At 50.4% G+C, this 15,316-nt stretch overlaps 1 protein-coding gene across 2 annotated transcripts in view; it reads left to right on the top strand.

Moving 5' to 3' along the window:
- The window catches only part of SLC27A1 (solute carrier family 27 member 1), a 43,625-nt gene extending 29,845 nt beyond the window's left edge, over positions 1-13,780 (top strand). For both annotated transcript variants that reach the window (XM_055541723.1, XM_055541726.1), the window contains exons 8-13: positions 6,103-6,312; positions 7,438-7,564; positions 7,655-7,792; positions 7,865-8,029; positions 8,429-8,575; positions 9,881-13,780. In XM_055541723.1, coding sequence (XP_055397698.1) covers positions 6,103-6,312; positions 7,438-7,564; positions 7,655-7,792; positions 7,865-8,029; positions 8,429-8,575; positions 9,881-10,038 — 945 coding nt within the window. In that variant the 3' untranslated portion in view covers positions 10,039-13,780. The remainder of the gene's footprint in view (positions 1-6,102; positions 6,313-7,437; positions 7,565-7,654; positions 7,793-7,864; positions 8,030-8,428; positions 8,576-9,880) is intronic.
- The last annotated feature ends 1,536 nt before the right edge of the window (positions 13,781-15,316 follow it).

The raw sequence follows: 15,316 nt of genomic DNA, 5'->3' as shown, positions 1-15,316 counted from the left end.
TTATAGTGTTGTACAACTAGCCCCTCTATGCAGTTCCAAAAACTTTCCATCACCTCAGAAGGAAATCCTGTCCCCATTGGCAGCCACTCCCCATTCCCCACTCCCAGCCCCATGGCAACCAGGAATCTTTCTGTCTCTATGGGCTGGCCTGTTCTGGACATTTCTTGTAAATGGGACCTCTGTGTGGGCTTTTGTGTCTGGTGAGGGCTATCTTTAAAACAAAAGATCTGAAAGCAGGGTCTCAAAGAGATATTTGTCCATCCATGTTCATAGCAGAGTATTCACAATAGATAAAACATGAAAGCAACCCAAGTGTCCATCCACAGATGAATGGATAAGCAAAATGGGTCCATCCCTACAATGGAATATTATTCAGCCTCGAAAAGGAAGGAGACTCTGACACAGGCTACAGTTGCAGATATTATGCTAAATGAAATATGCCCATCAAAAAAAGACAAATACCACCTGATTTCACTTACATTAGGTACTCACAGTAGCTAGAATCATAAACAGAAAATAGGGTGGTGGTTGCCAGGGGCTGGGAGGAGGGAAGAATGGGGAATTAGCATTTAATGGGGATACAGTTTTAGATTTACAAGATGAAAAGAGTTCTGGGATGGGAGGTGGTGATGGCTGCTCGATAATGTAAATGTGTTTAATACCCCTTTAAAATGGCTACCCAGGTGGCACAGTGGTAAAGAATCTGCCTGCCAGTCGGGACACAGACTCGATCCTTGGATTGGGAAGATCCCCTGGAGAAGGAAATGGCAATCCACTCCAGTATTCTTGCCTGGGAAATCCCAAGAACAGAGGAGCCTGGCGGGCTACAGTCCATAGGGTTGTTAAGAGTCAAACACGACTGAGGGACTGAGCATGCACACACAAAAAAATGACCAAGATGGAAAAAGAAAATGCTAAGGTGGTGAATTTTATGTTGTGTGTATTTTACCACGATAAAAGAGGAAAAACAAGAAGGAGAAAAACCCCACAAACACATAACTGCAGCATCATTATCACAGCCCCAAAGGATTTCTCAACGTCAAATCCTGTCCCCAAAGCGACAGGATTTCTCAACCATCAGGAACCTGGACACTGATCCCCAGTGTCTTACCATGTCAAAAATATGGGTTGTTTTTTTTTTTTTTCTTGTTTCTATATATTTTTTAAAAATTTAAATTAGATAAGACCCACACAGGGCAACTAGTTGAGGTTTCTTGTAAGATTCCTTGTCTCTCTCTCGATCTTTCTCCCTTTCCTCCCTCCCTCCCCTTATACTTTATTTATTGAAGAAAGGGAGTTTGCCCTGTGGTGTGTTCCCAGCCTGGGGATTGCTGCGAGGTCCCTTGACATACTCCTGTCACTCTGGTATTTCCTGTGCCTTGGGAGTAGGGTTAAGCCCAGCAATTTTTTTTTTAAATCTATTTTTAAAAATTGAAGTGTAGTTAATTGACCATGTTGTCTTGGTTTCAGGTGTGCAGCAAAGTGATTCAGTTATGTCTATTTTTTCCCGATTCTTTTCCATTATCGGTTATTACAAGGTATTGAGTACAGTTCCCTGTGCCACACAATATGCCCTGTTGCTTATTTTATATATAGTCGTGTGTATCTGCTAATCCCAAAGTCCTAATGTATCCCTTCCCACCCCCGACCCCCTTTCATAACTATTAGTTTTTTATGTCTGTGAGTTGTTTCTGTTTTGCAAATAAGTTCATTTGTATCGGTTTTTTAGATACCACATGTAAGTGATATATGGTATTTGTCTTTCTCTGCCTGACTTCATTTTATATGGTACTCTCTAGGTCCATCCACGGTGCTGCAAATGGTATCATTTCGTTCTTTTGTTATGGCTGAGTAGTGTGTATATTCTATTGTGTATACGTACCACATCCTCTTTATCCGTTCATCTGTCAGTGGACATTTAGGTTGCTTCCATGTGAACACTGAGATGCATGTATCTTTTCAGATTAGAGTTTGGTCCAGATACATGCCTGGAAGTGGGATTGCTGGGTGTTTAGTTTTTTAAGGACTGTCGGTACTGTTCTCCATAGTGGAAGCTCAGCATTTCTCAACTACAGCGCTGGGGACACATGGCGCTGCCTCGTTCTCTGTGGTGGGGGCCATCCTGCGCACAGTAGGATATTTAACAGCATTTCTGGCCTAAAATCACTGGATGCTGCCAGGACCCCACCTCCCACCTGAGATAATTAAAAATGTGTCCAGACATTGTCAAGTTCATGGCCATGGTTCAAAACCACTGCTTTAGATATTTGATTGATTCAGCGTCCACTTTTTTGTCTGGGGTTCCCTGTGGGTGGTGTCATGACCTCCTACTGGGAGGCCTACAGTGTCTGGTGGTCCCTCTCTTTGTCCTTGACACCCATATGTTGCATCGGGCTTTGTTCACTGTCTCCAGGCCCCTGAAAAGCTTCTGTTCTGTTTCCTTGAAGAGTTATTTCTGTGACCAAGAGAATGCATTGAGGGGCTCTATAAGGATTAGATACGGCGGAATCCTCAAGTGAAAGTCACTCAGTTGTGTCCAACTCTCTGTGACCCCATGGACTGTAGCCCGCCAGGCTCCTCTGTCCATGGAATTCTCCAGGAAAGAATACTGGAATGGGTAGTCATTCCCTTCTCCAGGATCTTTCCTACCCAGGGATCGAACCCAGGTCTCCTGCACTGCAGGCGGATTCTTTACCGTCTGAGCCACCAGGGATGCCACCAGGACTTAAGAAATGCTGCTGGGTTCAGAAATCCCATCTCATGGCTGTTGGGTGGGAGAAACTGCATGGCTGTTGTTTTTTTTTTTTTTTTGCAGCAGTGGGTGCTGGCCCAGATCAACTGGCCAGCTGTCCTCATCAGAGGCAGCAGGCTGTAATCTGCTTTCTTGGCTGCATAAAGCAGGTGGGCAGGCAATAGACAAGTCAACCCATCATCCATCCATGGGTATACGGTTCCTGTGCCTCCCTGTCCATTTGGGTGTGCACATTTGGAGTTGTAGCACGGGGGTCCCAGGTTGACAATTCACTCCTAGCTTCTGCTCAGATGCTGCCCTGCAGGCTGGAGGTCACAGCATGGGGCCCCTGGTGTCTCCCTCTCTGAGCTGACCTGAGTTGTTTTCCCTTTAGCCCTGGGTTCTGTCCAAAGGTCCAGGCCAGAGTAAAGATCAGCTGTTTGACTCTCAGTATGTAGAGCTGGCCTCAGAGCCACGGGCATGTCAATGTAACCTTCAGCTGCCTCAGTTGTGGTTGCGTTATGCCTTCCCCAGCCTAATTTCTGAAGAGGACAGTGGAAAGCTGCCTGGGACTACTTGTGATGGTCTGGAGGGCAGCTCTGTTCTTAGGCAGGACTTTGTCAGCTGACAGGTAAAACCAAAACCCTAACCCCAGCCCTAACCTAAACCCTAGCTTTCTTGAGGAAAGGCATATATCAACTTATGGAACTGAGGAAGCCAAATAGTGGACAGCTTCAGGCTCACCTTGATGGGGGTGGGGGTGCCTCTTGTTTTTCTCTTCCTCTTGATCTCTTCTTTCCTTAGTGTGCCGGGGTCCAGCCCCGGCTGATCCAGGGTATTCGAAGGAGAGACGGTTTCGGCGACCTATTTATTTAAATATTTATCAAAGATATAAAGAGTAATAGAATGAGGATAGCTCAGTAGGAAAATTCAGTGGAGAAAAGAGGCTGAGTAGCTTGGTTTACACGGAAAATCAATATAACCAGTGACACCAGGTTAGCTCTGACCACGGAGGCCGCAGGCACCCTCTCGAATAGCGGAAGGTGCCCCACCTTAGACACCTTCTCAAGTGGGTCTTAGAAGCCTAGGCAAATAAATGGTCGCAGAGGACCTCCGCGCTCCAGATGGAGACTCAGCTGGAAGTTAAGGAGAAAAATGACACGGGGAGACCAAGCTTTGGTGAGCAAGGCCCGTAGCTTTATTTTCAACAGGGGTTTTTATACCCTAAGTTACACATAGAGGATAATAGGGGATGCAAAGTCAGCAGTCTTTGATCCTTATCAAAAACCAGGGTTTCTTTCCTGCAAATTTATCGTATACAAATGGTTTAGGTGAGTTACATCATCTTCTGGCCAGAAGGCCTATTAACATTTTATGACTCTTGACAAAGACTTATTTTCTCTAAGAGTAATTATTTTAAGGTTTGGCGCCATCTTCCGAAGGTGTTAGATAAAATTGCATTCCTATAGGGCGGATGTGTAATGGGTTCACAACAAAGGAAAGAATTTATTACCTTAAGGGTCTAAAGTTAGTAACACCAAGGCCACTACTTATTTTTTCTACATACCAACTAAATTAATACACATTCAAGGATACAATTCAGGGGATGTGGAAACTTGGCAACAAGCATTGGCTCATCAATGAAATCTTTTACTAGTTTTATTCTGACAGTTTCTAACTCTCTGAGAGGCTCTAAGCTATTTGAATATCTTAAGCTTCCCATGCCTCTCGAGGCTGGGAGACTGTAAACAATCATATGCATAGCTGTAGGAATCCGGGTAAACTTGTCAGGCGAGTTAGAGAGCTATCTGAGGGGTTTGGATTTAAACACTCCTAATTGCCCAGGTACTTTATTAATTGGAGCTGTAAGTTAACTCTTTGACAGAGAGAGTGAGATGGTGGTGGGGGACAGCCCCCAGTAAAGTCAGAGGTGAGAGCACAAAGCAATAAAGTAGGCAGACTCTGGTTTTTTGGGGGGTAGATGCTCGAGAATATCCAGGGGGACTCCTGAGGCTCGATCCCGCCTTTGCGTATGCCGAGCCTCCTTCCTCATGACCTTTGTCACGAGTGGAATGCCTCACAGGCTCCCGGCATTAGTGGGTGGCTTCCTCCCCACCCTTGCTTCCCCAAGAGGGTTGCAGCTCCAGTTGACAAAGAGCCTGTGTTCCCACCAGTCCATGAAAAGTCTCAGGGATGATGATGCTCATTGGCTGAGCTGTGGTCACATGCTTATCCTTGAACCAATCAGTGTCTGAGGATGGACTGGACTGATTGGCCAGGCTGTATGACTTGCTCTGCCCTGGAAATGGGGTGGGCTGGGCCACCAAGACAGGTGAAGGAGCCTGAGGGCAGAGGGAGAGAAACCATCAGGGGTCTCTGATCTTGCCTTGCCCAGGCTTGCCTCCTGGTGATCTTCCCCCAACTGTATCTCCTCTCTGGGTCTTGGTGCCTTCACCTTCGATAGGGAGTGTTGGGAAGATTAAACAGATGAACTCTGTGTTCGACAGGCTTGTATTCATCAGATCCGCACCAAGTCCTGCTCAGCCATGGTGGCATTTGAACTGAGACCTGACTCTCAGTGCGTCAGAGGGAAGAGTGTTCTAGGCAAAGGGCACGGTATGTTCAAAGGCTCTGAGGAGGAGACCCATGTGACAAGAGCACAGGAGTGAGCACAGGAGTTGGAGGGAGACAAGGTAGTGAGGAAGGCAGGGCCAGACGGAGTTGATCACAGGTCAAATTTTATAATGCGTTTTGGTGTGAGTACTTTAAAGCTATGGTTGCCATGGTGCTTCATTCTGAACATGTAACTGTTTCATTGAGACTCTGGAGCCAGGATGTCAGATTCCAATCAGATTTTACCACGTTATCAGCCTTGGTGGGCACTTACTGTCTGTGAGCATCTGTAAAGTGGGGAGGGTACATTCAGAAGCCCACCTGAAGATGAGGACTCAAGGGCAACTGAGGTATCTGGGAGACGACCCCAGAGGGTGGAGCCACAGGAAAGAGAGGGAAGGAGCCAGCGGAGAGGGGTGGTCAGTAGGTGACTCCCTGAGCCACTGGGGCTAGGTCTGTGCTGTGACCTCAGGGAAGCCACAAAGAACGTGACCTGACAGTTGTCCCACCCCTAGGTCAGGGCTGTGGGCGGGCAGCCTGAGCTCAGGCCGGGCTCTGAGCGAGTGCATAGGCATACATGGTCTGGACTGTTCTCCTGCTGTCATAATCTTTAAGGCCATTTTGCTCCTAGCGCCCAGATGGGAGGAAGGAGGTTGTTGGGTCTGGGGGACCTCCAGCCCGCGGCAGCCTCTGCCCCCAGTGGGCTCCTCTCTGCCCCAGCCCAGGTGCCCACTACTCACTTCCCACCCCACCCCCAGGTGGTCCAATACATCGGGGAGATCTGCCGCTACCTGCTGAAGCAGCCGGTGCGCGAGGCGGAAGGACGGCATCGTGTGCGCCTGGCAGTGGGCAACGGGCTGCGGCCGTCCATCTGGGAGGAGTTCACGGAGCGCTTCGGCGTCCGCCAGATCGGCGAGTTCTATGGGGCCACCGAGTGCAACTGCAGCATCGCCAACATGGACGGGAAGGTGGGCGCGGGTGGGGTGGCCGGGCAGGGCTAGGGCTTCAAGGAGCACGGCTCCCTCGGCCTCGCCGGCCTGGGTTCCCATAGAACAGCCTGGTTTGTGGTGGGCATCTCGGCCAGGGTGCTGGGCAGCCTTCTTGACAGCTTGCTCAGTCACCTGACTGTCACCTCTGAGTTCTGATTCACAGCATGGCTCTGTGCCTCAGCTTTTCAGAGCCTCAGTTTGTAGCAATAGAGGTGGCAAGGGAGAGCAGGGCTCTGGGGGACCCAGGGCCAGGAATGGGGTGCTGATCTACTAGGCAAGTCACTCAGAGGGCTTCTTGGGTCTCTGTTTCCTCATCAGTAAATGGGATTTACAACTTAGGTTTGTTCTGATCATGGAACATCCCGAACTCAGCATAGCACCCTTTTCCCCTGCAGAAAGCTCTCTGAAAACATGCAGATGTTTATGATTAGCAAGTATTATCTCTGCTATATCCTTGCAGGACCCTCCTTCTCCCTTATCAAGCGTTTCCCACCCAATATCAGGGACAGAAAAGGAGAAGAATAATAAAGCAAGCGCCCCGGAGGCAGGCATTCTTTTCTGTCTCTTGCTGCTGGGTCCCCAGCATTGGACGACAAGGCCTGGTCCCCACCATGCACATGAGTTGAATATGCAGCCCTAGAGTACACTCTTGTCAAACCAGCAGAGGTTGCTGCTGGAACAAACACGCCCAACCACGTGCAGCAGTGCAAACCCACTAGATGGGCATTTCTGCTCCTAGAACTGAGCCAGGCAGTGTGCCATGCACTGGGCAGAAGCTCTGCCAGGGTTCCTTCATGGCTTCAGAGTCACTCTGGGCATCCACTTCCTGCCAGCCTGGAGGGTTTTAAGGACCAAGAAGTGGTGGCCGACTGGCAGGTCTCCTCACGTGACTGCAAGGGAGGCTGGGAACGGGGAGAGAGGGGGCATGATTCCTGGTGGGAGCCTGCACTTCTTAACCCCCTCATTCAGATCATCAAAGGTCACAGAGTTAGTGCTAATTCTAGGCCCTGAGGCAGGAGAGGCAAGGTGTTGGGGGTGGGGGTCGAGGGAGGCCACACCATGTCACTCTAGGGCTCCTCACTGACTGGGTTGGCTCCATCCCAGGTCGGTTCCTGTGGCTTCAACAGCCGCATCCTGCCCCACGTGTACCCCATCAGGCTGGTGAAGGTCAACGAGGACACCATGGAACTACTGCGGGATGCCCAGGGCCTCTGCATCCCGTGCCAGACCGGTGAGCAGGGTCCTGTCCAGTGCCCCCTGGGGAGCTGGGGGCCCCACCTCCTGCCCGCCCAGCACAGCCTGAGTGCTGCCTCCTCCCCAGGGGAGCCCGGCCTTCTCGTGGGTCAGATCAACCAGCAGGACCCGCTGCGCCGCTTCGACGGCTACATCAGTGAGAGCGCCACGAGCAAGAAGATCGCCCACAGCGTCTTCCGCAAGGGTGACAGCGCCTACCTGTCAGGTGTGCAGATCCCGGGGGCCGGCTGTGGGGGTGGCGGGTCACCGTCTCACCTCCCGCTCTCCCCTCTGCCAGGTGACGTGCTGGTGATGGATGAGCTGGGCTACATGTACTTCCGGGACCGCAGCGGGGACACCTTCCGCTGGCGTGGGGAGAACGTCTCCACCACTGAGGTGGAAGGCGTGCTAAGTCGCCTGCTGGGCCAGACAGATGTGGCTGTGTATGGAGTGGCTGTGCCAGGCAAGCTGGGGCTCTGGGGGTGGTCCCAGGGTCCTGGGGGCAGCCCCAGAGGAGCCCAGCCAGGAGGAACTTGGAGGTACAAGTGCCCTGGTAGGCAAGACCTAAAGCAGTGCACAGCATGGACAACCGCTCAACAGGGTGGTGGCCTGGATCTGGAATTATTCCTCATGCCTGATGTTGTGCTTCAGTTTCCTCGTCCAGGAAAGGGGCTCATGAGATCAGCTGTGGCTCAAGGTTGCAGGGAGAGCAGCAGGAGCTCAATAAAGGGTTCACTGCTTCAGCGAGCATTATCCCAAGTGGATAGGGCTGAAGGTCAGAGGCCGGGGGCCGCCACTGCAGGATGGATCTGGTCTCATGGTGGGGCCAGGGTGGTGGTCTCAGCCAGATCTCTCTCTCTAGGAGTAGAGGGCAAAGCAGGCATGGCAGCCATCGCAGACCCCCACGGCCAGCTGAGCCCCAACGCACTGTACGAGGAACTGCAGAAGGTGCTGGCGCCCTATGCCCGGCCCATCTTCCTGCGCCTCCTGCCCCAGGTGGACACTACAGGTGTGGCCCCCTGCCTCTCCGTCCGCCCATTTGTCAGTTTCTCAACCATTTACTTACCCGTTCTGGTTCAGCCCCTGCGCCTGGTCTAACCTGCTGTCCACGGCCAGCTGGCACTATGAGCTAAGCTCTCCTCTTGTCGTATTTGCATGCTTCCTTCTTTCCGTTCCTCACTCCTACCCCACTGGCCATCCTGCAATGTTTGCTGCATCTCTTCATTTTCGGCATTTTTCTGAGGACTAGGGAATTTGAGCGAATCATCTCACACCTTTGAGGTTTCCTATTCTGTAAATCACCTGCTCGTATCTAGTATTGTCTCATTCTTTCCTTGTGATTTACGGGAGTTCCTCCTAATAGTGTAGATGTTAATTCCTTAGCAATTTCAGACATTTTAAATCTCCTCTATTTTGGAATCTGTTAACTTTGTCCGTGGTGCCCATTATTGAAAAGAAGCTTTAATTTTGATACAAAGGTGAACACCACCATCATCACCTCTGCCTCTGCTTTTTTAATCTTGAGGTTTGTACTTTTCAAGTTTCTTTCCTTTTTTTTTTAATGGCCAAGCAGCATAACTTGCGGGATTTTAGGATCAAACCAGTATCCCCTGCAGTGAAAGTGCAGAGTCCCAAATACCAGGGAAGTCCCTGAAGTTTCATTAAAAAGAAAAAAAAAAAAACACCCAACCTTCCTAATTCTTGAGCACACAGGGATTCTCCCTCGATTTTCTACAAACCCAGATCTTTCACAAAACCCCTCTTTAATTGTCTACTGCAGGGAGTGCAAACTTTTTCTTTAAGGCCCAGATAGTAAATATTTTCATGCTGCAGGCCACAACCTCTGCAGCAATGATTCATCTCCTCAGCTGTAGGGCAGAAATAGCAATAAGTAGTGTGTATGTGTCTGGGGGTGGCTTCCTCAGATAGGGGGTTGAATTTGGTCCGTGGGTGGATCATGGGCCTATAAGTTGCTGACCCCTGACCTCCTGTGTGACCGACCCAGCCCTTTCATCTTCTTGGTCTTGTGTGGGGTGTACATGTGACAGGCAGGGAGTATACGTGGAGTTTCGGGTCATGCGGGGGGTGGTCAGGGAGGCCTCCCTGGCGGAGGGAGCATGAAGCTGAGATCCAAAGGCCAAGGGGGAATCAGGAGGGCAAAATGGGGAAGAATGCTTCTGGCAGAGGGGACAGCCTATTCAGAGGCCTGGAGGTGCCGGAGAGAGTAGTTAGCTGGGGCAGGGTGGGGTTCCTGGCAGCCCCCTGCCAAGTTCCCACCCCACCCCCACCCCTACTTCCGCCCCCGTCCCCACAGGCACCTTCAAAATTCAGAAGACCCGGTTGCAGCACGAGGGCTTCGACCCACGCCAGACCTCGGACCGGCTCTTCTTCCTGGACCTGAAGCAGGGCCACTACCTGCCTCTGGATCAGGGTGTCTACACCCGCATCTGCTCAGGCGCCTTCGCCCTCTGACACTCCTCTGTTGGCCCAAGACTGCACCAGGCCCAGCGAGCAGGGTGGGCTGGAGCCAGACAGACAGCCCTGCCCTGTCCTGGGGCAGAGAAGCCGGATTGCAGGAGGAGCCCTTGTTTCCCGCCTTCATCCTCCTCCTCTCCACCAGCTGGCTGCCCCTGCCTGTCTTCCACTCTCGTGTCTGTGTGTCTGTCTGTGCTCCCTGCTTCTGGGCCTCCCCGCTGTCCCTAACTGCCCTCCCCTCTTCCTCCATCTCTCCTCCCCTGCTCACTTCCTGCCAAAAGTAGAACAGACGTTTCTGGGAGCTGCAGTCTGTGCGGGGGCCCACAGCTGTTCTGGGGGCCTCTTCGGGTCCTCCCGCAGAGGGTGGTAAACCCAGAGTGGGGCCGCTCCACCTCCCTCTCAGCTGTGCCTTATTAACAAACCCCACCCAGCCCAGCCCTCCCTAGGCTGCTGGATTCCAGGACATTGTAGCCCTGTGGGAGCTCCAGGCAGCCCCTCTGCCTTCCTTGCTGAATGAGGAGCTAGGGATAGTCTGTCTGGACAACCTGGGGGGGCCTCGGCCCAGGGCCCTCCAGGTCAGCAGGGATTTTCTGCCCAGCTGGGCCAATTGCCTTTTGCACTTCCTGTCCCTGGTGGCTCTCCCTTGTCTTGCCTGCCTTTCCTGATGCCCCAGAAACTTCTGGAACTGACTGTGACCACTTGGATGTTGCTCCTGCCCGGTTGTCACCATGGAGCTCCTGCTGGAGGGGACCTGAAGATGGCCCTGGGAGGCTGCTTGGCCCACTGCTCAGATGCTTACCCTGGAGGAGGCCTCTTGGGGACCCCACCTGCCATGGCTGCTGGCAGGACCCAGGGGAATGGCAGCAGTGGCTTTGGGGGAGCTGCCAGGTCAGGGGTGGCCTCTGAGATGCCCCCAGGGGTTCCTGCCTATTGACTGTTCCCCTGACCTTGCTAGTGACAACTTGGACCCTTGATTGGTGACATCCCGAGACCACCCCGCCAGGACAGCCTGGACCTTCCCATCAGCTTCGTCGGTGGCTCATCCCAGACACCCATCGGTGGGGCTGGCCACCCAGACTGCCCCCCGTCCCTCCCTCTGGCAGCACCACCCGGAAGCTAGAACAGCAAGGCCAGTAGCAAATGACCCCGTGCTGTTTCGCATGGGCCTTTTCAAGCACTGAGGTTTTGTTTCCTCGTTGAGTTTAAGAAATAAACCTGCAGAGTGTCTGGTGCCTGATAGGAGCTCAGCCACTCACCTTTTGTCCCCACGTGGCCCAGAACCCTGTGAGTTTCAGAGAGCAGAGAGCAGGCCCCTCCCAGGGAACACATGGTTGGTCGCCAGACACAGGCAAAACACACTCGGCCTTTACTGATAGCTCCTGTTGCCTCTTCTCCCACCTGCAAGGTCCAGGGTCTGGGGACTGGATAGGGGGTGGCGGGGCCACGGGTTAGCATTCTTACCACCTCCCTACAGCCTCTGGGTTCTGGCAGGTGCACAGGATGGCCCGGGACAAACAGTATGTCTCAGCAGGTCTGGCTTCCCTTCTCTTGGGGGCCAGCATGTGTGGCTGTAGCTCTGAGTGAGAGCCACCAGGCCTGCGAGGGTAACTGTCTGAGCTGGGATTTGAACCCAGGACATTGAGCTCCAAAGTTCATCTTCTCAGCTTCCTCCTCCAGAATTACAATGTCTGTCTTATCTTGTCTCCAAAGGAGAGAGGAAGAAAATCTTATGAAAATTGCTAGGTGCTAGGTGGGGGCACCCAGGGGGTTCCTCTGGGGATGGATGGGGGTGGGATGAGTCCTGGACCAGCCTAAGAGTGGATGAACTATTGTTGTGGGGTGCTGGTCCTTCACTGCCCACAGTGCAAGGAAGGTGATGCAAGGTAGAGCCTTTGAGATGCCCAGTGAAGGTGAGAAAGATATGTCGTGATGGGGATGGAGGCCCCTGGTGTGCTGATAAGCAAGTGCATTCTGAGTAACATCCCTTCAGACATCCAACCACCTCCAAAGGTGTCATCATGGTCCCTGTTGAACAAATGAGGAAACTGAAGACACAGGGAGGGGAATGAAGTCCCTGTCAGGGGCTCTGGTGAGGAAGTGGTCTAGTGGGGACCTTTCTCATTGCAAAGTCAGTCACTCTAGCTGCAACAATGTAAGAAGTTCTCTCCAGACCAGCAAGACAATAATCCTGATGACTGTTCGGTTCTGGCTCTGTGTGTGTTTGCTCTTAAAAATTAATAGATTTTATTTATTACGACAGTCTGAGGTTTACAGAAAAATGAGCAGAAAGGACAGAGTTCTCATATGCCCTTTGACCGATGTTTCCACTAGAATTAACATCTGACATTCGTGGGCTACATTTGTTACACCTGATGAGTTAATGTTGATACATTATTATTAAGCCAAGTCCACAGTTTACATTAGGGTTCCACTCTGTTGTACATTCTATGGGTTTCAACAATACATGATGGCTTGCAACCACCCTTAAGAATATCACAAAGAATAGTTTCTCATGCTCTAAAAATCCTATGTTCCACCTCTCATCACTCCTATCCCAACCTGTGGCAACCACTGTTCTTTTTACTGTCTCCCTAGTTTTGTTTTTTTCCAGACTGTCATAGATGGATTTGGAATCAGACTGGATGTCATCTTTTCAGAATGACTTCTTTCATTTGAGGTTCCTCTATGCCTTCTTCTGGCTTGATAGATCTGTATTTTTTTTTTTCCCATGCCAAATTAGAAGCTCCGTTGCCCCTGGGGACCCTCAGTAAATCATGAAGAGAGATGGGAGCTGATAGTGCTCTGCCCTGAGCGGCTCCTTTCTGGATGGGCCCCGGAAGAATGTGCACAGAGAGGACGCCTGTACTTGTGGGAAGGGAAACGCCCCAGCCTGGTGTTGGCAAGTGTGCTGTGAGAGGCAGGGGCTGAGCCGTGCACAAGGGACCAGGAAGAAGCAGCAGCTGCCTGAGCGAGCACATGGAAGAGGAGAGTTAGTGCCAAGAGCTTCCGGGATAGGGGGCTGCAGGCTGGGTCCCTGCCCCACACTCTGGGCGTCCCCATCACTTTGGGGAAGAGTCCAGGCTCTTTGGGTAGCATTGCTGTCCTGCAGGCTGCTTCCCTTGTACCATGGATAATTGTTTCCAGCCTGTGTCTGGTTTCAATGCCTTCATTCCAATTGTTCCTTGTGCCTGAATCACTATTTTTAATTGAGCTAATTATTTAGACCATAAATTCGCCCTTTTAAATAGTGCAACATAGTGGCTTTTAGTATATTCACAGGGTTATGCAACCACCCCCTATGTCTAATTCCAGAACATTTTCATCACCCCAAAAAACCCTCACATCCATTAGAAGTCACTGCCCATCCTCTGTCTTCAACCTCTGGCAACTACTACTTCCTGTCTCTATGGATTTATCTATTCTGGACATTTCATAGAAATGGAATCACACAATCTGTGGCCTATGGTGCCTGACTTATTTCTCTCAGCATGCTTTTAGACTCATCCAAGTTGCAGCTCATTCCTTTTTACGGCCAAACAATATACCATTGTATGGGTAGGCCACATTTTTTTTTTTAACCACCAATTGATGGATGTTTTTTTATTTATTTATTTATTTTTTTGGCTATTGTGAGTAATGCTGCTGAGATCTTTTGTGTAAAAGTTTTTGTGTGAACATATGTCCTGAATTCTCTTGGGTGTAAACCTAGGTGTGGAAATGCTAGGTCACATGGTAACTATGTTTAACCTTTTGAGGAACTGCCAGACTGTTTTCCACAGTGACTGTATCACTTTATATTCCCACCAACAGCAGTGTGTGAGTTCCAGTTTCCCACATCCTCCTCAGCACTTATTTTCTTTTTTTTGGCCGCACAGCTAGGCATGCAGGATCTTAGTTTCCCAACAAGTGGTCAAAATTGCGCCCCCTGCAGTGCAATCTTGGAGTCTTAACCACTGGACTGCCAGGGAAGTTCTTTTTTAATGTGATCACTTTAGTGGGTATCCAGCGGTATCTCCTTATAGTTTTGGTTTGCATTTCTTGAGGGCTAATAAGCAGAATATCTTTTCATGTGTTTGTTGTTGCCTAGTTGCTAAGTCCTGTCTGACTCTTTGCCACCCCATGGACTGTAGCCCACCTGGCTCCATGGAATTCTCCAAGCAAGAATACTGGAGTGGGTTGCCATTTCCTTCTCCAGGGGGATCTTCCCAATCCAGGGATCGAACCTGCACCTCCTGCATTGGTAAGCAGTTTCTTTACCACTGAGCCACCTGGAAAGCCATCTGTATACCTCCTTTGAAAAGAAATGTCATTCAGATCCTTTGCCCAGTTTTTAACTGGGTCGTCTGTTTAGAGTTGGAAGACTTCTTAATATAATTCTGTATACTAAATCCTTATAAGATATGGTTTGCAAATTTCTCCTATCCTGTGGATTGTCTTTTCACTCTTTTGGTAGTATCCTTTGAAACATATTTTTCATTTTGATGAAACTCAGTTTATCTGTCTTTTTTCTGGCCACACTATGCAGCATTTGGGAACTTAGTTCTCCAACCAGGGATTGAACCTGTGGCCCCTGCATTGGGAGCATGGAGTCTTAATTGCTGGACTGCCATGGAAGCCCCACTCTTGCTTTTGGAATCATTTTCTAACCCAAGGTCATAAAGATTGATGCATCTGCTTTCTAAGAATGTTTTCATTTTAGCCCTGACATTTAAAATTTTGTGCACGGTTTGAGGTGGGGATCTCTATTAGTTTTCTAGTGTTGAGGTGACAAACACCGCTAACTTGGTGGCTTAACACCAGTTATTTTACAGTTCTGAACGTGAGAAGTCAGAACTGGACCTTACTTAGCTAAAATCAAGGTTTGGCAGGGCTGCTTTCCTTCTGGAGTTTCTGAGACAATCCACTTCCTTGCCTCTTCCAGTATTTAGAAACTGCCCACATTCCTTGACTCGTGGCCTCTTCCTCCCATCTTCAAAGCCATCAACAGTGGGCTGAGTCTTTTTCATGCTGTCATTTCTCTGGTCCTCCTCCTCCTGCCTCCTCCTCCCATTTTCAGTGACCCTTGTGATGATATTGTGCTCATTCATGCAATCTCTTCTAAGGACAGGTGATTAGCAACCTAATTCAATCTGCAACCTTCATTTCCCCCTGCCAAATAACCTAACAAATTCATAGATTTAGGGAACATAGATTTTGGAGAAGGCAATGGCACCCCACTCCAGTCTTGCCTGGAAAATCCCATGGATGGAGGAGCCTGGTGGGCTGCAGTCCATGG

This window comes from Bubalus kerabau, chromosome 1 (genome assembly GCF_029407905.1).
Source record: "Bubalus kerabau isolate K-KA32 ecotype Philippines breed swamp buffalo chromosome 1, PCC_UOA_SB_1v2, whole genome shotgun sequence".
Taxonomy (NCBI): domain Eukaryota; kingdom Metazoa; phylum Chordata; class Mammalia; order Artiodactyla; family Bovidae; genus Bubalus; species Bubalus kerabau.
Note: the sequence above shows the minus strand (reverse complement) of the source record. Positions and strands in the feature narration are given on the sequence as shown.